We start from the raw sequence: 23,003 nt of genomic DNA, 5'->3' as shown, positions 1-23,003 counted from the left end.
ACATGAACACATGAATCAATATACAAAAAAAGGGTGACTTGAATGAGATCAAATGCACCCATAGTTCACGGTGTGGGTGCTCACGTCCGCGCTTCCCACCGTCCTCTTCCCTGATGTTCACCTAGCAGGGTACTTCTTCCCTATATCTGAGGTTTGTAAACTGTGTTGCCTCGAGGGGCAGCCTGAGTGGTGGATCTGCTGCATCTGCTTCCCTTTGCCCTGACCACCAGGACAGTCCCTATTGTACTTGGCATCTCGACTTTATTTAAAGAAAGGGTTTTGATGCAAAAGAGTGCAAACTTGTCTATACACTATACATTCAATACGCACACATCAGCTGATTGTATTCACCTATTGTGTGAGTCTCATATCTTCACATATTCCTACAGTCCAGAGTTGAGGTATGTTATGGGCAATCATCAGGTCTCTAGCTCTGCTTCTCTGAGAGCATCTCTGAATAGAAGACTGTTTGAACGTTATCATAAAATACATTTAAACCTGAGAAGTATTTTATAGGATGAAGAAGAGAGATGACTATTTACCTAAGTCATATTGAGGAAGTCATAAATACAGGAACTAGTAAATCACTAATTCATTTTGCCATTAGAAAGTAAATATAACTGTTGTGATTTAATGCCCAGTTGCTTGCAACTTTTTAAGTGTATCAAGCCACAAAGAAGGAAACCAGTGGGGGCTTCCCTGGTGGCGCAGGGGTTGAGAATCTGCCTGCCAATGCAGGGCACACGGGTTCGAGCCCTGGTCTGGGAAGATCCCACATGCCGCGGAGCAACTAGGCCCGTGAACCACAACTACTGAGCCTGCGCGTCTGGAGCCTGTGCTCCACAACAAGAGAGGCCGCGATAGCGAGAGGCCTGCGCACCGCGATGAAGAGTGGCCCCCGCTCGCCGCAACTAGAGAAAGCCCTCGCACAGAAACTATGACCCAACACAGCCATAAATAAATAAATAAATAAATAAATAATTTAAAAAAAAAAAAAAAAAAAGAAGGAAAACAGTCCTTTGGCTTCTGTGTACTTGGATATATGTTGCATGTGCTACACACATGGCAGAAGCCTGGACATCTTGCTAGCTGTTGAGTTCCAGGATCCATTCTGGTTGCTTCTCCAAAATGAGGTAGAGGGTGTCCCATATATATGGATACAAACATTCCCATTGCCTTAGTTTATCTCTCAATAGCTTCTTCCTATTGAGAAAACAGTCACACGTTACTGTGTTTAGTTGTGTATACTTCTGTTAGACTGGGTTATCTATCAGGACTGTGCGTTATTTCTCTTTGCATCCCTAGCGCCTAGGATATGCTTGGCACACCATAAAACAACAATTAGATGGGAACCAGAATACATGAGGTCAGGTCTCACAAGTCCCCTGCTCTACCAGTTACTGTATGTTTAATTATTCAGTCAACAAGTATTTGGGAGCTTTCTACATGTGAGGCGTTATACCATGCACTGGTCAAACAACTTCTGGAATGGGCTGTAACACAGTAAAGAGCCAAACCTAATATGATTGAGCAGGAACCACAGGCCTTAGCGGACAAGGCTTCTTAGGGGATATCTACTTTCCTCTCAAAAAGAATAACTTGTGGAGCCCAAAACTTTGTGCTCCCCCTTTACCCTGGGGTCAGGAAAGAAAGGAGAGAAGGCACATGACACACCCAGGGCCCGCACTCACACTCAACAGAATACTATAAATAACCAAATAATAAGCTTTAATTTGAATATGTTACAGTGGAATATAATAATTCTTTTGAAGTACAAAAATAATTTAAAAAATGTTTTCCATTTGCAAGTAATATCTGCTACAGATTATAAAAGAGTACACTGATGCTATGAACTGTACACATTACACTACATCCTAAGCCTGGACCTCCCCCTCTCCACGCAACACTACTCTGCAATCTTGAGGCCCGCCAAGATGTTTCAGAAGTAGCTATCCTTAGTAACAGAATTGGATAGTATCTCTCTTACACTAGTCTTTATGGGTTTTGTTTTTTTTTTGGTCTCAATTCTACAGATTAAAAACTTTTTAAAAAGTTTATCTAAAATTCTGGGAATAGCTCTTTTTGGAATATCTTTTTTTCCCCAAAAGACAGGAAAATGGCAGGGAGAAGCCAGAGTGTTAAGCTCAACAAGAGCTCATTTAAAAGTAAATCACCATCAGTGGAAAGTTTTCCAAGTATAGGAAATTTGAAAATAACAGCAATTAACTGGAAGACAAATTTCATTGCAAAGAACCACTGAAAAGTTTCATGTGTCTTTTTCTACTATTATGTTTCCTAATATTTTAAGTGAGGTAAGTAAGAATCACAAGGATTCTAAAGATTATAGCAGGTTCTGTCCAGATCTGACCCACCTTGTAACTTAGATACTGAGAACCGATTACTGAAGAAACAGAAACAACAACATAAGGAACAGAAGCTTTGGCATATGAAAAATGATATAATCTTTGTTTTCTAAAATTCAGTTTTTCAGGTCAGTTTATTTTGATTTGTGCTCTGAACTGATTAGATTTGGGTCTAAATAAAAGACTGGAAAACTGGTCATCTTCCTGAGCAGAGCTGGAAGAACCCCTTGCAACTGTCCAGAAGGCAAAGGCTCTCTGCCATCACAGACCTTCTTTCCATAGCTGCTCCGACTCCTGCCCTGTTCCTACCTCCATTCTATATAAATTCTTCATCCACAGTGGATGCTGGGGGTATAGGTGGAAAAACTGACACTATTCTTCTTTAGTGCTTCAAGGAATTATGACTTTCAGTTCCCATGCTGGATAGGGATGGCTCTGCACTTTCTATACCTGTAATACTGGTACCTTAAACTAACAGGAAAAAATTATGTAATATAGAAACAAAGGTAATCTGGTACATAAAACATGTAGGCCTATCTTCTGAAAATAGGTCGTGAGCCTAAAAATGCTCAGTTGTGTAATGGGTTTATATTGCGAGAGCTCAGAAACATTGGGCTAGAATACGACTTAGGACAAAGAGTCCAGCCATTAGGAAATCCCTCAAAGGGCTCTACGTGATCCATATTCTATTAACATTACATTAATAAATAAAATAATCTTTGTAGCCCTACTTTCAAAAATTGATGTTTATTCAGCAGGATATATGAAGAAAAAACCTAACCTGTTATGTTACCTAAATTACAATGGGGAAGTGTCTGATGAGATTTGTATACTGTTTCCTGAATATCTTCAAATGTACCACACAGATTTTTTTCATAGTACTCACCTTTAAAAAAACTGCAATATTCAGGTTACTCCACTGCAACTGTGTTATAATCATCAAGAATTCAACTACTGAAAGAGTAATCCCACAAGCCTATTATCTATTAATGACTGGACAGTCTGATAAAGGATCTTACTGCCATTCTTAGAATCATGTAGCTATTTATAACCTCTGCTCTCCCAAGAGTCAGAGATGCACTATTAAACTTTTTATGGTATTCCCCAGTAAAACAGGATAATGTACATAGATGGCTAAAATTAAGATGACAGAATGATGGTGACCTTTGAGCATTAAAGGCATTTGTTATTACAGCTTGGAGAAAATGCCATGGAATGCTAATATGTAAAAAAAGTTATGCCATTCTCCTTAAAGTCAGTAAATCACATAAGAGGACTCTGAGTATTTTTAGAAGAAAGGCACCAGACAAGTCCAAAGTCTTATTGCTCGTCGGATCATACAGGAGCCACAGCACAAATTATGGCTCTTAGTTCAGCCAGGAGGCTCGGTCTAAGCAAGCCAGTCACTGATCTTGAGGCTCGCAGAGCAAGGAAGGAAGTGTCAACAAAACAGAGCCCCGCATCTTACATAAACTTGCGGAAAATGACTTCCAATTTTATGTCAATGTGGTGACTGGTTCCTTAGGACTCTGGAGCTATTTTAGACAGGCACTCTGTTTTCTTTGGCCCATTTCTTCATGATCCGGATGATGTATTCTACTTGGGTGTTACCCGTGCTTCTCAGTAAATGGAGCACTTCTCGAAGGGTCTCTCTGAGGAAAAGATTTGAAAGGACAAAGTGTTTCAATAAAGAATGCAAATTAACAAGTAAAATAAACTTGTGACTGTTCTTCATATCCTTCTGTATACGGTGTATTCAAAAACCAATTACAAACTTCCTAGCCTTCTATTCTTTTGATGCCATAGTAAAATGGAAATTCTGTGAAATCCTTCTCACCAATCCAAGTTTTCCTTGCTTACTTATACTATCTATATATATGCTATTTTTTGTCTTAATATGACATAAATATTTCCATTTCTATGCTTATTCTGCATGACAGAGTAGAAAGTGTATATCAAGGAGCTGGGTTCAAAGAGTTGGGTTCAAATCCTAGCTCTGTGCTAACAAGTGACTTAACTTGTCTGAGCCCCAGATTTCTCCTTTGTTTAAGGTGGTAATCACCTCAAACTGGGTGTCATTGCCATATCTGTAAAATTTTACAAAGCCAGGCATAGATTATTTCTTCAAGAAAAATAATATATTAATAAATATGGAAGAGAGGAAAGTTAGTGACCAAGATTTGGCAAATGTCAGTATTTATATTTTAAGTAATTTAAATTTAATTAAAATTTAAACTCATGTTTTAAGTAATGCAGACTAAAACTTCCCTATTACCTCATCAAATCTATAGATGACCATCTATTGATCCTCTTCCCTAAGAGTTCTCTCATATTTTCTACGTTTTCCCTCAAGTATCTTCTTTCAACTACCTAAATTCTTTTCAACTTTTATTTAGGAGTGGAAGTAGATACAAGGCAGGAAGTAATTTTTGATAGATTATTTACTTATAAAATAGTCACGGGAATTCCCTGATGGTCCAGTGGTTGGGACTTAGCACTTTCACTGCTGGGGCCCGGGTTCAATCCCTGGTTGGGGGAACTAAGATGCCACAAGTTGCGTGGAGTGGCCAAAAAAAAAAAAAAGTCATATCTTCTATTTATACATCAGTAACAAATACATTCCACAAAATTATTTTCAGAAAACTGAATTTAGTTTTAAGTAGTTTAACTTTTATTACAAATGGAGCTATATGTCACTTAATTTTATGTAGTCTTAATGTCTCAGTATTTCCTGGAATATGAGAAGGCAAAAGAAAAAAAAAGAATTATTAACCACACTCACTCCATTTCTAATTCTTTGAGGACTAAACTAAGAGACACAAGAAAAAAGCCAAAAGGCAAAGAAAAGAGAAGAAGAGATTGAAAAAGACATTGTATGAAAATGACAATTCATTTGGAGCCGAATATATATCTTGCTCTTATACTTGAGAGCTGTAGTATACTCAATGTCCCCAATATACATAGTTTAGAATGATTTGATTCTATAAAATAAAACTTCTGGAGGAAAAAGGTCAGATAGAAATATAAAACTTAACCTTTTATTCATCAAAATAATTTTTAGTGTTCAGAAGACATGATCCAAGAAAGCAATTCTCATCCTCCAGGAACCAGCAAATGCATAGAGGTAGTGTCTATTGTCTGTCTACTTACTTGGGTTCTCTCCCAGCTAAGATCATCTGGAATATGCCTACACAGGCACCCCTCTTGCCTTCCCAATATTCAGGGTTGGGATCCAGCCTCTCTAAGACATCAAATGCTTTGGCTGAATAGTAAAACTGGCCCATCTGAATAAAAGAAAGTACTGTGGTAATACTTGTAGTCAAAAGATCACACAGAATGAAACTAAATGTAAAGATACCATGAAACATAATTTCATAAAACAAGTGCATGGGTAATGACAACATTTGCAATTAGCAAATTAGATAAATTTCAATCCCTTATTAAAACAAGAAGGAAAATCACAGTTTGTGTACATGGGTTCACTTTAAACCCCCTTCCCTTCATTAAGTTTTCAACAATATAACATTTCTTCTACATATAGTCAAGTTACACTGTAATCAACATATTTGTCGTTTCTTCTAATTATATTCTAATCTTGAGGATAAACCTGATGACTGTGATTTGAACTGGTTATTTTTCAAGTTTCCTCAATACATTCTGTAGATGACTACTATCATTCATTTTATGCTAATTTGATCCTATTCAACCCAAGAGGATGGTCTTTCCCTGACCTTGTCCCTAAAGTCTCAGAATGCCCAGATGTATACTGACTCCTACTCTAAACAGCAAGTCTTTTAAACATTTAATTCATTTTGACAAACTTCTTTCCCAAATGTACTACACATTTCCTTGGCCTTGTAGAGTATGCTGACTATCATTAAATTTTGCTTAGATGAGGTTTCCTGATTGGCAATCATAAACGTATAGTGTTCACTGAAGTCTTCAAATTGCTTGGCAATCCTCCTTACTCAGTGTGGTTTTGTTACCTTTCCTTTCCTGTGAACTGCTGTTTTACACCTTTGCCAATTTCCTTAAGATCTCTACTGCATCTTAGCTTAGCTTTTTTCTATACTTCATAGGGAAGACACAACTCTCCTTCCTTCAGTTCAAATTATACTTGTACCTTCATTACTCCTTCCCTCTTTTCTGCATATCTCACAGAAAGAAGTGTTCTTATTCCTTTTCAAGGCTAATCCTTCTTCCTATGTTCTCCTAAAAAAATTTTTTTTTGGTAAAGAAACACACCAAATGGTGTGGGAAACATACATGTACAGTTTAATGACTATAATGTCAATATAAGTGTAACTACCACCCAGGTCAAGAAATGAAACATTGACAGCAAAACAGAAGCTCTGTGTGTCACTTCCACACCACAACCCTCTCTTTCCCTATTTTCAGTAACTAGTAGTCTGACTTTTATGGTCATCAGTTCTTTGACCTTCTTTATAGTTTTATCAGCTATGTAAACATCTTTAGACAATAAAATTGAGTGTTGCCTCTTAGTATGTTAGCTATATGAAATAAAGCTGTAAATATTCTTTTGTGTCTTGTATATGTTTTTACAATTCATTTATATTGCTGGATAGAGCTCTAGTTGGTTCATTTTTTAAAGCCTTTTTATTTTAAAATAATTATAAATTTACAGGAAGTCACAAAGATAGTACAGAGTGGTCCCATGTCCTTTCAACCAATTTCCCCCATTATAGCTTATACAACTATAGTACAATATCACAATATCAAACCCAGGAAACTGACATCACTACAATGTGTATGTACAGTTCTGTCATTTAATCAAATGTGTAGGTTCATGTAACCACCACCCCTATCAAGATACAGATCTATTCCATCACCACAAAGCTGTACTCTCCTCCCAGCTGACCATCCCTAACCGCTGGCAATCACCAATTTTTTCTACATCTCTATAATTTTGTCATTTCAAGAATGTTATATATATGAAATCATACATCAGTTTTTTTAAGATTGTGGTCTACGTTATTCTCATTGAATCTGCTTCCTAATCTAATTCTCTTCTGTACCTAGCAGTGTTTTCTCAGGCCTCTTGCAATTCTATCTAGCTGCAGATTTGACATTTTCCTTCCTTGGCATTTGATAAAATAGGAACAAGAAAAAGAGTAATGAAAAACACTTTTTTTTTCTCTCTCCTGGTTCTTTTCTTTTCCTCTGTTCATCTTCATCCTCTGTCTCTTTCACTGACTCTTCTTTCTATTTCTATCCCTTAAATACTGGTGTTCCATGTGGTTCCTCACCCCGTTCACTGGTTAATCTCATTCTCTCCCATACTCCACTGCTACTACTGCTACTGCTACTGCTACTACCACCACCACCATTAACTACTGTTAACTTCTAAAGCTACATCTCTAGTCCAAGCCTCTCACATGAATACCTGAGCTCTAGGCTCACCCTGATAATTTCACACATGTAATATCTCTACCTGGGAGCCCCAAACACACTTCAGATTTAATACATCTAAAATTGAACTAAATTCCTGTCTTTTAGTGGTTTCTTTCCCTCTGCCTTCCCTAACTCAATATCACTGCCATCCACCAAGTTCTATTAAACATTTTCAAGTTTCCTATGTTTTAAATCCTTTTCCACTGATGGTGATTCACTTTATAATGTAATGATTCACTTTGAAATGAGCTATTATTGATTAATTTGATACTAGACTCTCTTTACCTGACATTTTCCTGTCTTTTGGACAGGAAGAAATATTCCCAAAATAGGAGTTTCCAGAATTTGAGGCTAATTTTTTAAAAAGCTTTTAATCTATAGGATAGGGCCCCAAACTCCTCCCTCCTCCCTGCCTTTCCAACTCCCTACACACACGCACACACACACACAGTTCGTCCTTTACTAAATCTGACTGCTTTTTTACTCTCTTTTTCTTTCTGGTTCCTTTGTCTTTCCTGTCTATTATTTACACCATGGTTTTCCCAAAGGTTTGGTCTGCAACTCTCTTACTCTTCTTACTTTACTCCCTTATCGGTAATCTCACTTTTTTCAGGGCTTCAATTACTATTGAAGTGGTGATGATTTCTCCAGATCTGTCTCTCGATGTCAGAGGACATCATTCTTGAGCTTCAGAACCAAACTTCCAATTATCAGATGAATACCTCTATCTGCACGGTACCTAAAGATTCACAGCCTTTAGAAGTCTAAAACCTCCTCTCTAAACCACTATTTCATACACATTATTTCATATTTCATTTATATGTATACATGTTTTATGTACATATAAAACCCTGAAATGCTATCTCTGACATCAGTTCATTCATAAAAGGGATGACATTTCTGATATCACTATGCGAATCCTCTCACCTATAGCCATTTAATCTCTAGGACACTTTCCCCTAATATTTAGTCAATGCAGCAATGTGATACTGATCTTCACTTTCCCCTTAGGTCTCACTCAGACGCACCTTGTAGCAGTCATTAGCAATGAGCTGTAAGAGGCTAAAGGACTCGCCAGAGGTTTCCATCTTGAGATAAAGTTCCCAGGCTAGTCTTGGTTTCTTATTCATAATGTCTACAAAGAGAAACAAAGAGTTATGCTTTTTAAATGTACAAGAAATACACTTCTGCATCTTGCTAGTCTATGGATTTGGTTCTATGTTACAAATATACAAAGTAATGGTAAGCAGCTCTTACATGGGAAAGCTTACAGTGTTGGCATTAAGCTGGTTTCCCCATCAGAACTCTACCATACTTAAAATACTTAAGTTAGGCTTTACATAGTTATATCTTTTTAGATTGGGTTGACTTCCAGTAGTTCCTACTTTGCACATCTGCTGAAAAGTCATCTATCACTCATTCAATCCCACTCACACAGTTCCAGCCTCACTTAGAATATCTAATTGCTAAAATTTTCCCATGACTTCAAAAACCCAGTGAACATTTTAAAACCAAGTGAAAAAAAAGGAGCAAGAGAGAGACAGACAGACAGAGACGATAGGCTATATAGTACACACAAATTATGTTTTTGACATTTTATCACCTTTCAGGCCTGCACCAAAGCGAAAAGGTAAGATTAGCATAACAATATCATTTAACAAAAAACAATGTAAACTCAGACTCTGGAAGCTTTAATAGGCTAAAGGAAGAACTTGGCATCTTTTAGGACTGTTCATGCTAGGTCAATGTCATATGGTAGAACTAATCACAGGGTAAACTTATATAACACATGTACGTGGCCATCCTTACTGAGTAGCATTAACAACACTTAATCTCAGAGTTTACTCATTCTACAAAACAAAATTAGAAAACACTCAATAAAAGGATTCCTCTATAACATTTAAAACAAGACTCACAGCACCGAGCTAACCAACTGAGGTAAATGTAGTCATTTTTCATCTTCTCACTTTGGATTAAAAGGAAAATCTGTAAGAGGAGGAAAAAGGGAATAAACATGAAGATGCTTTTACAATAAAAATATCCATAGCAGCTTGCCTTAGATTAATGAGCATTATAAATTGACAAATTCTATACAGGCCACTGAGAAAAGTAAAGGACAATTTTTGTGCTGATTTTAAAACACTTCTCTCAGTTATTGATATCACAAGGTAACATGAGGTTGGTGAGGATACAGAAGATTTGAACAGAATAATTAACAACTGCACACGCTACTGGGCAATAAAGCAAGTCTCAACAGATTTTAAAGGACTGGTGTTATACAGACCACACTCTATGACCACAATACAATTAAGTTAGAAATCAAAATAAAATAACCTGGAAAGGATAACATACACACTTGAAAATCATGAAACATGTTTTAGAATAACTCACCATCAAAGATAATAAAAAGATCATTTCTAAACATAATGGAAATTAGAAAATACTTAGAATTTGAATAATAATGAGTTGAGTAATTTGTTGAATAATAACAAAATTGAATTAAATAATTCAATTGAATTATTTTGAATCATTCAGATAACCTATGAAGTTAGAAGTCAAGATAGTGGTTAGCCTTGTGGGGGAGAGATTGACTCAAAAAGGAGCTGGGTGCGTTCCCAGGGTTATGATAATATTCTGTTTCATGATCTGGGTACTGACTATTTGGGTATGTTCACTTTAAAAATTCATCAAGCTGGGCTTCCCCGGTGGCGCAGTGGTCGAGCATCTGCCTGCCAATGCAGGGGACACGGGTTTGAGCCCTGGTCTGGGAAGATCCCACATGCCGCAGAGCGGCTGGGCCCGTGAGCCACAATTACTGAGCCTGCGCGTCTGGAGCCTGTGCTCCGCAGCAAGAGAGGCCGCAATAGTGAGAGGCCCGCACACCGCGATGAAGAGTGGCCCCCGCTTGCCACAACTAGAGAAAGCCCTCGCACAGAAACGAAGACCCAACGCAGCCATAAATAAATAAATAAATAAAAATACTTAAAAAAAAAAAAAAAAGACTTATGCACTGAAACACATAATTTATAAAAAAAAAAAAAAATTCATCAAGCTGTGTACTTTGATTTGTATACTTTTCTCCATGTATGCTATGTTTTTATAAAATTTATCCAAAAAAGGAAAACACGAATGTGGTTATAAAATCTATATATCTATTTATATTGTACTTTTTAATATAACCTAAGAACAATAGAACTTTTAATAATCCTTTACCCTTAAACTTTTTATTTGAGTGAGAAAAAGATAACAATGTTTTTAGATAGAATTATTCGAACGCCTTCAAAAGCAGGTACCCACCTCTTCACCCTCACTGGTATTGCCAGTTGCAGCTTTGGCTTGGGCATAATTAAAGTTAAAGATGTCATCATTATAGAAGTAACTCTGAAAAACATCCCAAGAACAGGTCACATTGAGCATTAACATATAAAATATAAAAACATCAGTCATACCAGGTAAACACAAATATAATCTTAAGGAGTTAGCTGATGCCACTACTACCACCACAGTAAAAGGGTGGTAGTAAAAGATACTCTAAAAGTATCTTTTCTGTGACATACTATATACAGTATTTTGTATACAAAGTCATCTAGAAAATTCTACACTGACCTTAAATGAGTTGAGGTAAATCAAGACATCATCAAATTGCTTAAGCAGGAAGAAACAGGAAGCCATGCACTGCCTGCCTGGTATTGTATCTGAAATGGAATGGGAAAAGAAACCAGGTGTATCCATGAAACTAAAAGTTCTCTTTAGGGGCTTCCCTGGTGGCGCAGTAGTTAAGAATCCATGTGCCAATGCAGGGGACACGGGTTCGAGCCCTGGTCCAGGAAGATCCCACATGCCGTGGAGCAACCCATGCGCCACAACTACTGAGCCCGTGCTCTAGAGCTCATGCTCCACAACGAGAGAAGCCACTGCAATGAGAAGCCCGCGCACCACAACAAAGAGCAGCCCCCGCTCGCTGCAACTAGAAAGCCCGTGCGCAGCAACAGAGACCTAATGCAGCCAAAAATAAATAAGTAAATTAATTAATTAAAAATAATAATTTAATAATATTTTTTTTAAAAAGTTCTCTTTAGCTGAACTTTGAGTTATTTTATAATTTAGAGACAGGAATGTATTCCAAGACATCTTTCTAGATTCTGAAATTACAGATTCTGTTCAGTGGACAAAACCTCTGCATGATGGAGGTCACAGTACTCAAGAATGACCGATAATCTCTCTTGCGGTTAACTCTCAGAGTTCCACATGAGCACATGTCCTACAGGCTACAGTTTTCCCCAGATCTTTTCCAGGGCTTTGATTCTCTCACTCAACTCCAACACCTGCACACTCAACTATCGTGACTTAGTATCCATCATTACTCATCTAAGACAACCTAACACTCCTGATCTCAAATGGAGAAATACTTTGCCATGGAATGATCTGATCCTGATCCTGACCAACTTTTTGTCTGATAACAGATTCGTATTTGAAGTGGCAGAGGATTAGAAGAATACCTGGCCCTCACCCAATCCTCCTTCCTCTGTTCAATTTTTTTCCCCAAAAACACTTAGCACAGTCAGATATACTATAAAACCTATTTTTAAAAAAATATTTATTTATTTGGCTGCACGGGGTCTTAGTTGCAGCATGCAGGCTCTTTTAGTTGTGGCATGCGGGATCTAGTTCCCTGACCAGGGATCGAACCCGGGCCCCGTGCATTGGGATCGTGGAGTCTTAACCCCTGGACCACCAGGGAAGTCCCCTATAATCTACTTATTATGTTTCTAGTCTATTCTCTCTAGACTGTACACTGCACAAGCGTAGGGGGATTGGTTTGTTTTGTTTACTGCTGTATCCCCAACACCACAATACATTTTTGTTGTACAAATGAATTGAAATGGGGAAAGAAAATATTATCCAACAAATAGTTTTGGTGAAACATTTGAAAGAAAATGAATATCCAGGGGTGATTAGAATATTTAACAATCAGTTCAGCATGAACACTGTTCATCAGAAGAGATGCCGGCCACGGACAACTGGTACAGACAGCCACCTTGGTTCACACTGGCTAACTATCAGCCCTTTTTAGATCCCTTTCTCAAATCTTACACTGAATCTTCAGTGATGAGACTGATAGTTTAATAATAAAAATGAAGCCACAAAACTACTGCTGGGAAATATAGATGAATATTATATAACTTCAGGGATAAAAAAGCATTTTCTAAGCTTGATACCCATGGTAAGAGATCATTATAGAAAAGATAAATAAGATGTAAATGTTTTTATATGGGAAAAAAATACTATAGGCAAAGTTAAAAGCAAATGACCTACTGGAAAAATATCTACAGCATGACAAAAGTTTTATACATAAAGAGCTCTTGAGAAATCAATAAAAGTTAACATTTCAAATAAAAAACAGAATCAAATTTTTAAAACTCTTATGAACTAGAGAATATACTTATTCTCCTCTATTTATATATACTCCCATCCCATTTTAGCTGAGATGTTAAGAAGGGCTAATTCAATATTCTCTCCTGTGTCTGAGTTCCTACTTTATAATGGGAAGCCTAACAGATATATCCCTGGACAGAGAATCAAACTTCACCAGTCAGTATATGACCAACTCCAGTTATAAATCATGCTCACAAGTACAGATTCAGACATACCACATTCACTAGCTGATCCTCCCACCAACTGGAAGAACTGCTGGGCAATTTTCATATGATCCTTCTAAAAAACAAAGCAGAGCTGATACAGAAGAATAAGCTGAAAATATATTATTTGTATTACTTTGTGGTTTTAACATATTTGTCAGGAGTTAACATATACCCTTGTTTTAAATCCTCCCCAAATCAATAGTACTAATTCTTATTAGCATAAGCAACTAGAAAATGATAATCTGCAATTGAATTAAAACCTATTTAGGGTCAGATAGAAAAGAAGAAAAAAATTCAATCCCCAAACTCTATCTTAAAAGTATCTTCATTAAATGAACTCATTCATTTAACAAATATTTATTGCTCTTTTATCATATATCAGACCTTGTGGTAGGAGCTATGGCTATAACAAGGAGTATTTATTAAATAAAATCATTAATTTATTCAATAGCTATTTATTGCCTATCTACTACATGAAGCACTTTGGAGTGAGCTGGAGATAAAAAGATTTATTTATATTCCACTTTTTTCCAAAAAGAACTTACTATGCCATATTCAGAGGAATAAGAGCTTAATTTTAGTCAGCATTTTGGTGCTTATAAAAAGCTTTTCCAGAGAAACAATTATTCCCATTTTACAGATGTCAAAATTATAGCTCAGAGGTATGCAAGGTTAAAAAAAAGTCAGTGAAGGGACTTCCCTGGTGGTGCAGTGGTTAAGAATCCGTCTGCCAATGCAGGGGACATGGGTTCGATCCCTGGTCCGGGAAGGGATCCGCAGAGCAGCTGAGCCCGTGCGCCACAACTACTGAGCCTGTGCTCTAGAGCCCACACACCGCAACTACTCAGCCTGCGAGCTGCAACTACTGAGCCCATGCACCGCAACTACTGAAGCCCACCCACCTAGAGCCTGTGCTCTGCAACAAGAGAAGGCACCGCAATGAGAAGCCCGCACATGCCACAAAGAGTAGCCCCCGCTCGCTGCAACTAGAGAAAGCCCGCACACAGCAGCAAAGACCCAATGCAGCCAAACAAATAAAATTTTAAAAAGTCAGTGAAAATAAGAATGAATTTTTGCAATGATTTGCTGTTGTTATTAGATATACACACTGTTTAACAATTGGGCTTTTTTTTTAAACCAAAGCAGCAATTCTTAGGGTTGTAGCTTTCTTTTTTTTCTTTATTTTTTTATTTCATTTTATTTTGTTCTATTTTTTTGGCCACGCTGTGCGGCTTGCAGGACCTTAGTTCCCCAACCAGGGCTCGAACCCGGGTCCCTGGCAGTGAGAGCGCCAAGTCCTAACCACTGGACCACCAGGGAATTCCCCTTTTTTGTCTTTAAATAACACAGAATCCTTTTCACAATGGAATCTGGACTGGGGGATATGGAGAAATAAAAGGAACTGCAGAAGAGCCTATTTGTAAGCTTATTGCTGGTTGAAATTTGATGTTCATTTTGATCTTTTCCACACACATAACTTTGCAAGCTACAGATTACCAGTGGTTTTATACTCACCGAACCCATTTCCTGGCCAAGGGCTGCATTGACCACTCCTTTGAGGATATACTCCTGGACACATGGAATATCACTAATTAATTTAAAAGGAACGTGGAACTATAAGATATCTTTCAAATAGATCATTTGCATCAACTTAATGCTTTATATATATTATCAAAAGTTACCCAAAGTCACTTTTCTCTGTTCTATCCCTGGTTTGAATGAAAGAATTAGCAGACTTTCCTTTGTTTCCCAGGAAAGTATTCATATAACAGAATTCATCATATTTGCAAATTCTCAATCTTAAGCAGAAAAACTCAGTGGACACTCACAGGAGTTAAGTTTTGTTTTTATTTCAATTCAGTGGAAAAAATTAACAATAAAACGTTTATGTAGTAATTTTTACACCTTATCAGTCACTGCCATTCTCTGTGATGACATCATATATATATTATCAATATTTTTCCCTTTCCAATGATATAATAACCTTCCTTTGCTAGTGATCCCTTACCTCAAAAAAAAAAAAGTATCCTCTGATTCTCCTTTGTAAGGTATTCTTGCTTTTGGAGTCCTGAGGCCTCACCTGTATCCCCTTCAGGCTTGGTTCTGTTCTTTAATAGATACTCTCCTTAGCTTTATCAATTTTTATGTGGGTACTATTTTTATTTAAGAGGGCTCATAAAAAGAACAGAACAAAAGATGCTGAAGCCTTTAATACACTGGAGAAATATACCTGTTTAGATCTAGAAACAGTTTTCAGTCAGTCTTTCATTCAATGAGTGGAAGGCCTACTACGTGCTTAGTGTACATAGTGTTGGAGATACAATACAGACACAATCCCTGACTGCAAGGAGCTAACAACCTAGCAGGGGACAGAGACATAGTACAGACAACCATACTGCTGATGTAAGTTTCTATATCTAGTTTCATCAGAATTCTAGATCTCAGTATTTTCAAACATCAACCCTTCTGAGGAGAGGACCACATATACGGGAATTTACAAATATCAAAAAGTCCAGGATATTCATTCTCATATCAAAAGTCTCACATAAAAAAAAAAAGTCTCACATAACATTCCTAGATCAATATATACGATCTCTCCTGAGATTCTATAAGCAAGAATCTTCTCTAAGATGCCTTCTGAAATTCCGCTTCCAACAGAACTTGGTTAGTAAAAATGCAACACATTCGCAATTACCTGAGGAGTAGTAGGTTCCAGATCCTTAATTAAGTTATAAGCTTCTTGTACATCATCTGAAATACAAGAAATAAGTAGCTATACTAATCTGTATCCTAGCAAACTCTTCTGAAACAGTCTCCCAAACGATAAGGTCCTTCAAACATTCACGGGAAGTATGATTTGTTTTTTTTGTCTCTTAACTCTCCATCAAGTTCAATGTTGAGTAGTAGATAACCAAATATCTGTAGGAAACCCATATTAAGCTATGAAGCACCTAAAAGTTCAAGCTAAAAATAAGGAATGCGGAAGTATATGCCAATGGCATTGTAATTATATAAGAAAAACAACCATTTTTTTAAAAGATATATAAAATATGTAGGAGTGAAATGACATGAGGTCTGGGATTCGCTTTAAAATATCTCAGCAACAAAAACGGGAGAGGGAGGATAAATGAAAAAAGACTGGCAATATCTAGAAGACTGTTGAATCTGGGATGCATATTTGGGTGTTCATTTTGGATGTTCATACTATTAACTTGTTTTGTTTATGTTTGAAAATTTTTAGAATAAAAATTAATTTATAAAATATATAAGGTGTTTCTTTAATTCTCGTCCAAAAGCATATTTCTTTGTGCTTATATATCAAATTAGAGAGAACTATTTGCAAGTTCATGTTCTTATGCTAATAAACACTGACATTTTCCTTGATGCGGAATATGTTGTCTGGCTGGTTTCTACCATGCACCTAAAAAGGCCCACACTGGTAGTCCGAGGTCCAGGACAGAGTGCCAGCACCACTGCATGGTAACTCCTGCCCTGTACTCACAGCTGTTAGATAAAAGCCTGCTTTAGGCATGTGTCTAACAATTTCATCCTTACTCAGGGGAAACAAATATCACGTTCTCTTTGCATCATACTATTTCTCATGAGAAGCTTGGGGGTACAAAGAAACAGAAAGGCAGGCAATTAGAGCAAATAAAAAACAATTAATGATGAAAAAGAAAAGACTCAAGAAAATGTAGATGTACATTACACATAGGGGAACACAAGAAAAAGAAGAAACGAGGGAGGGGAAGGAAAAAAAAAATAGAAAAACTGAAATAGAATGAATAGAGAACAAATGGCAGAAAAATAAGAGGAAAAGAAAAGAACAGAATGAGTGAGAGATTGGAAGCAACAGAAGAAGAAAGAGAGAATAAAGAGAAAAGGCACAACAAATAAATACCAATAAGTTTGTTCTGTCCTACGAACCTGTTGCAAACATATTTTTGGAAGTATTATGAATTGATTTTAAAGATTAAGCAAGTAGTTCAGTTAGAGATTAAATGTTCTAAAATATCTTAAATAGGCAAGACCAAGACACAGTTTTCTTACCTTGACGAAGGTAGTAAATCACTAAGTTTAGCCTAGCTTCAGGAATGACATCAACCAGGGGAGGCAAAACCTGCAAAGCCCCTTCACCTCCTCGGAAAACAACCTAAAGACAGAGAAACTCTGTATTATGGCAATAACTATGAGTTCACTTATTGGTGGAAATGTGTAAGCAGCTGACACAACAGTTATTCTTTGAAAGGATGAATATATTTTGAAGCTCTCTCTATAAACACATGACCTTGACCTAATTAAAAGAAAACCATCCTAAATTATAAGAAATAGAATAAAGGCGTAACCTTATTGCATACATTTCCTTTTTTCCTCATAAGAACTGCAGAAAACTCTTAAAGTACCCAATAATTAATGAAACTTTTTTTCTAGACAGATATTCTCTATCAAAAACTCCATGAAGGAATTTATATAATCTTTCTGAGACTGTTGCCTCATCTCTAAATGGCATTAGTAATGTCTACCTTTCAGGGTTATCATGAGGATTAAATGAGTTAAAGTGGGCTAAATGTGTGGCACATAGTAGGTAATATTTCATTTAGTTATTCAGTAAATATTCATTAGCACTTACTATATGCTTTGTATTGTAATAGCAGGGCTACACCAGGAACAAGTCACTCCCCTGTCACTATATAGGCCATACTCAGGTAGGGAGAGACCTTCAAAGAGCAAACTTAAGTATGTTGTCGTATGATAATAAATGCTACAGAGAATAGCTAAAACAAAAGCACCATTCATGAAAGGACAGTTTTGCACACCGTTCTGTACTCAGAGCCTAGCACAGTATCTGGCACACAGTTATGTCACAAATAAATATACAGAAATCAAGGCAATCAGGCATAAACTACCTAATCTCTTTTTTCTATATCAAAATATCCATATGGTCATCTTATTTGCTTCCTCCTTGTCTGAGATGCTCCCTTCTCTTGCCAAGATTAATTCCTTCATCTATCTTCTTTGATGTCATAACTTCTGACTCCATCTAGATCTTGTTTCTGTATTAAGCAATCATTCTATTTCATTAATCCTGGTCCCATTTCTCAACTTCAAACATGCACAAAGGTTCCTGCTCTCTGGAAAAAAATCTTCCACTTGGTGCCACTGTTGCCTCTGGATAGCACCTTATTTTTCTCCTTTCTTTCAACGCCACACCTTAAAAGTATGTGGTTCCCTGCTTCAACTTTCTTCTCATCCTCTCACTCCTTAAGTTCCCAGAAAACTTGCTTCTGCTCTCTGCACACTAGTAAACTCACTCTACAAGTCACAAATTAACCCCTTTGGCCAAATTCAATGGACTATTCTGTCCTCTTGCTCCATGACATACCTGCAGTTTTGACACCGATGGAATAGCATGACAACAAAAGCACTGTTTACTATATGCTTCCTATACGCTGCATACTGCTTGAGGTACCTTATACGTATTACCTCATTTCATCTTCACAAGGACATAAGGTAGGTACTGTAATTTCCCCTCTTCTACATATGAGAACGTGGAGACTCATCAATGGTTTGTGACTTACCCAATGTTACAAAGCTAGTACATGGTACAACTTGATTTTGACCTCAGATCTGACTCCAAAAGTCGACGTTAACAACAATTTATATTGCTTAATATTTTTCAGGTTTTGTTTTAAACGTTAAGGTACTCTGTATTCATTGGAAAAAACTTACATATACTATTACAACAGGAAAAAGGAAAATTTCCATTTTTTCACTTTTCTCTTTAATCCCACCCTCCAAGAAGAATTCCTATTGCTAGCTAATATGCGTCTTCCAGTTATACGTACATATAACAGTTCTTTATTCTGGCTGTATATTACGTCCACTTGGGGAACTTTTAAGAAAAGTACTCATGGCCGAACCCTAGCCAACCATTCAGTAAAAATCTCACCCATCATTATTTTAAAAAATCTCCCAGGTGACTAAAATGTGTACTTGTAATGACATTACAGTTAGAAGCAACCTAAGTGTCCATCAACAGATGAATGGGCAAAGAAGATGTGGTCTATATATACAATGGAATATTACTCAGCCATAAAAAAGAACGAAACTTTGCCATTTGCAGCAACATGGATGGACTTGGAGGGCATTATGCTAAGTGAAATAAGTCAGACAAAGAAAGACAAATACTGTATGATAACACCTATATGTGGAACCTAAAAAATGCAGCACACTAGTGAATGTAACAGAAAAGAAGCAGACTCACAGATATTGAGAACAAACTAGTGGTTACCAGTGGAGGGTGGGGCAATATAGGGGTGGGAGAATGGGAGGTACAAACTACTGGGTGTAAGATAGGATACAGAGATGTATTTGTACAACGCAGAGAACATAGCCAACATTTTGTAATAATTGTAAATGGAGTGCAACCTTTAAAAATTGTATAAAAATTGAAAAAAAATTTAAAAATGACATTTCTGTTGACCCTGGAACAACGGTAGAGTGGGTGGTGTAGAGGCACTGACCCGCCACACAGCTGAAAATCCGAGTATGATTTATAGTCAGCCACCCACATCCATGGCTCCTCCACATCCGAGGATTCAACCAACCTCAGACCGTGCAGTATGTACGACTGAAAAAAATCTGTGTATAAGTGGACCCATGCAGTTCAAACCCGTGTTGTAGAAGGGTCAACTGTACATTATCTAGGTGCTTTTTCTTGCCTGCCCTTTCTTGAGATATTTTCTTATTCTCCTTCTTCCAGCCACTTAAGTACAAATGCTCTCTTGGAACCATATTTTTCTCTGTTTTTAACTCTTTCTTCAACTATCACTACTCTTAAGAAAACTCCTAAACCTGTTCTCTGGTCTTAATCTCTTTCCAAGTTTAATTTCCAGACTACTACCTCTAACACATCATTCTCCACAAAAATTAATCTGTCTTTAATTTATAAACTAGACTAGAAGTGAAAAGATTAGAGGCAGAAGCTCACAATAAAAAATAACCACAAAAAACGCTATCTGTGATGGAGGCCTGAATTAGAGGAGGAATGGAATGAATATAAGACAATACCAACAAAGAATTAACAGGATTAAGTGACTGGGTAGCTATCAGAGATAAAGGGGAAGAGAGAGTCTAAAACAGCTATGCTTTTCGGCATTCATACTCAGAGACTTGGTGCCAAAGAAGGTACAGAGAAATCAGAAGGAAAAGGAGTAGTTATTATTATTGCCATTTTCAGATGAGGAATCTGAAACGCAACAATATTAAATAATTTTCTCAATGTCCCCGGGTGTCTGAGTTGAATGCAGCTGCTTTGTACCCACTCTACTGCATAGTCAATGGAATCAAACTTGAAACCATCTGAATGTTTTTTTTTAGCAATGGCCATCATAATCCAGCCCTAAACCTAACCCCCTTTTTACTTTTTCACTAAGTAAAACTTTAATTTTTCACTGTGCCCCAGTGCAAACTTTCTGTTCCAGTAAATTCAAACTGCTCACAACCTATCACATATGTCTTCTTCATTCATTCATCCATGTCCCTGCCACAAATGAACCCTATAAATCCCAGCCATCTTTCAAAGACCAGCTCAAGTTTTACTTTCATCAGAATATCTTTCCCATTTATTATAACCCAAAGGGATATGTTCCTTTGTCTTTGCCAACAAAATGAACACGTGGATCTCGCTGCCTTACACTTCTTTCTAAATGTTAAGTATGTATTACTGCCCTCCCAATAAGGATTTGCTTGAGGAAAGAACCTGATATCTTAAACTCATTCTCTCTCCTGCACAGCAAGAGTTTACTTAAAGTAGAGAAATACTTGTTGAGATGACTCCCTTCATTCATCTTTCTAACCACTGTGATGTACCAAAATAGGGTAGGCCTCAAGTCAGTCAAGACTGCAAACTATTATTCACCAGATTGTGCCTGATGAGCTCTTTAGCAAATTCAAAGGAAGAAGAAGCGTTGTCCATCAAGCTTTTGAGTTCTGCCTGAAATTAAAAAAGGAAAGCCTTATGAAAATGAGAAGTGTATAGTTCTCATATCACATATAAAATGGTACAACATTTTATAGTTTACAAAGAATTTAACACGCTGTTCCATTTGTTCTGCAGGACTCTAAGAAATAATCAATGTAATTAGTATTATCCTCATTTTACAGAGGAGAACATTGAGGCTTATAAACATTAAGTGATTGAACCTTACACTAATCAGCAAGTTTGAAACTGGTGAACCCAAGTTTGTAGACTCCTAGAGTTAGTCTTTTCTTTCAGATGACAAACTTTTAACAACTAAGGTTGATTCTTCAATCTGACCATTCCACCTATGTCCTGAATTTTCATACTATCTCCTTCCTGCTGAATTGGCCTTAATTTACATGATGCAATTAACATAACTTCTCCCCTCTACGTTATTATTTATTAGACCTATCAGATCTCTTCTGTATTATCCTGCACCCTTAACTTCCCTTAGAAGAAATGGTCAGCCATTTCCACAGTGTCTTCACTAATGTCCTAGACTCACTTACCCGCTTCCTCAGCTTTCTGCTATTCCCATCTTGCCACTCTATAATTTTCATTAAGCCTCTTCACCTCCTTTTTCTACTTCCATCAGTGGGTACCTAAGCTTTTCTGGATAAAATAATTAAATCCTTGATTATTCTCACTAAGCACTACAAACTTTTTCTACCCGATGTCACATAGGAATGCACACCTATTCAGCAATCCATTTACTAATCTCCTCTCTTGTCCACAGCAGTAATTCCAAAGCCTTGGGTCAGTGGTCCCCAACACTTTTGGCACTGGGGACCAGTTTCGTGGAAGACAATTTTTCCACAGACGAGGGGGGGGGCAGGGGGATGGTTCAGGCAGTAATGGGAGCGATGGGGAGCGCAGATGAAGCTTCACTCGCTTGCCTGCCACTCATGTCTTGCTGTGCGGGCGGCCCCGTTCCTAGCAGGCAGCAGACCGATACCAGACTGTGGCCCGGGGGTGGGGGACCCCTGCCTTGGGTAATATTAGGCTAGTTCAGCAGTTTTCAAGCTTTTGGATCTCAAGATCTTTTTTAAATCTTAAAAATTATTAAGGATCCCAAAGAGTTTTTGTTTATGTGGGTTATAGCCATTCATATTTATTGTATTAGAAATTAAAACAGAAATTTTAAGTAATCAATTAATCAAAAGTAATAATAAACCCACTACACATTAATACAAATAACATATTTTTCATTAAAAAAACTGTATTTACCAAAACAAAAATTTAGTGAGAAGAGTGCTGTTTTAAATTTTTGCAAATCTCTTTAATGTCTGGCTTAACAGATGACAGCTGGATTGACATATCTGTGTCTGCAATCAATCTATGTTGAAATCATGTTGTCTCTGGAAAACTTCACTGCACACTTGAGTGAATGAAAGTGAAAAAACAAAATCTTTTAGTATTATGAGGATAGCTTTGATCTCAGGCAGGGCCAGCCAGGACTAAAGGTGAGGCAAGTGAGCTACCTAGGGCGCAAAATTTAAAGCAGCACTCACTGCACATGAAAAGATGTTCAACTTCATTAGTTATCAGGGAAATACAAGTCAA

The 23,003-nt window shown here is 37.1% G+C and overlaps 1 protein-coding gene across 3 annotated transcripts in view; it reads right to left on the bottom strand.

Annotated features, from left to right (window-relative positions):
• Positions 1 to 1,753: 1,753 nt before the first annotated feature.
• The window catches only part of IFT56 (intraflagellar transport 56), a 37,828-nt gene continuing 16,578 nt past the window's right edge, over positions 1,754 to 23,003 (bottom strand). For all 3 annotated transcript variants that reach the window (XM_068549541.1, XM_068549543.1, XM_068549542.1), the window contains 11 exons: positions 21,339 to 21,413; positions 17,468 to 17,570; positions 16,113 to 16,168; positions 14,933 to 14,986; positions 13,427 to 13,490; positions 11,382 to 11,470; positions 11,073 to 11,156; positions 9,692 to 9,761; positions 8,804 to 8,910; positions 5,514 to 5,647; positions 1,754 to 4,015 (listed from right to left, as the gene is read on the bottom strand). In XM_068549541.1, the coding sequence (XP_068405642.1) occupies positions 3,904 to 4,015; positions 5,514 to 5,647; positions 8,804 to 8,910; positions 9,692 to 9,761; positions 11,073 to 11,156; positions 11,382 to 11,470; positions 13,427 to 13,490; positions 14,933 to 14,986; positions 16,113 to 16,168; positions 17,468 to 17,570; positions 21,339 to 21,413 (948 nt within the window). In that variant the 3' untranslated portion in view covers positions 1,754 to 3,903. The remainder of the gene's footprint in view (positions 4,016 to 5,513; positions 5,648 to 8,803; positions 8,911 to 9,691; positions 9,762 to 11,072; positions 11,157 to 11,381; positions 11,471 to 13,426; positions 13,491 to 14,932; positions 14,987 to 16,112; positions 16,169 to 17,467; positions 17,571 to 21,338; positions 21,414 to 23,003) is intronic.

Source organism: Eschrichtius robustus, chromosome 8 (assembly GCF_028021215.1).
Source record: "Eschrichtius robustus isolate mEscRob2 chromosome 8, mEscRob2.pri, whole genome shotgun sequence".
Lineage (NCBI taxonomy): Eukaryota > Metazoa > Chordata > Mammalia > Artiodactyla > Eschrichtiidae > Eschrichtius > Eschrichtius robustus.
Note: the sequence above shows the minus strand (reverse complement) of the source record. Positions and strands in the feature narration are given on the sequence as shown.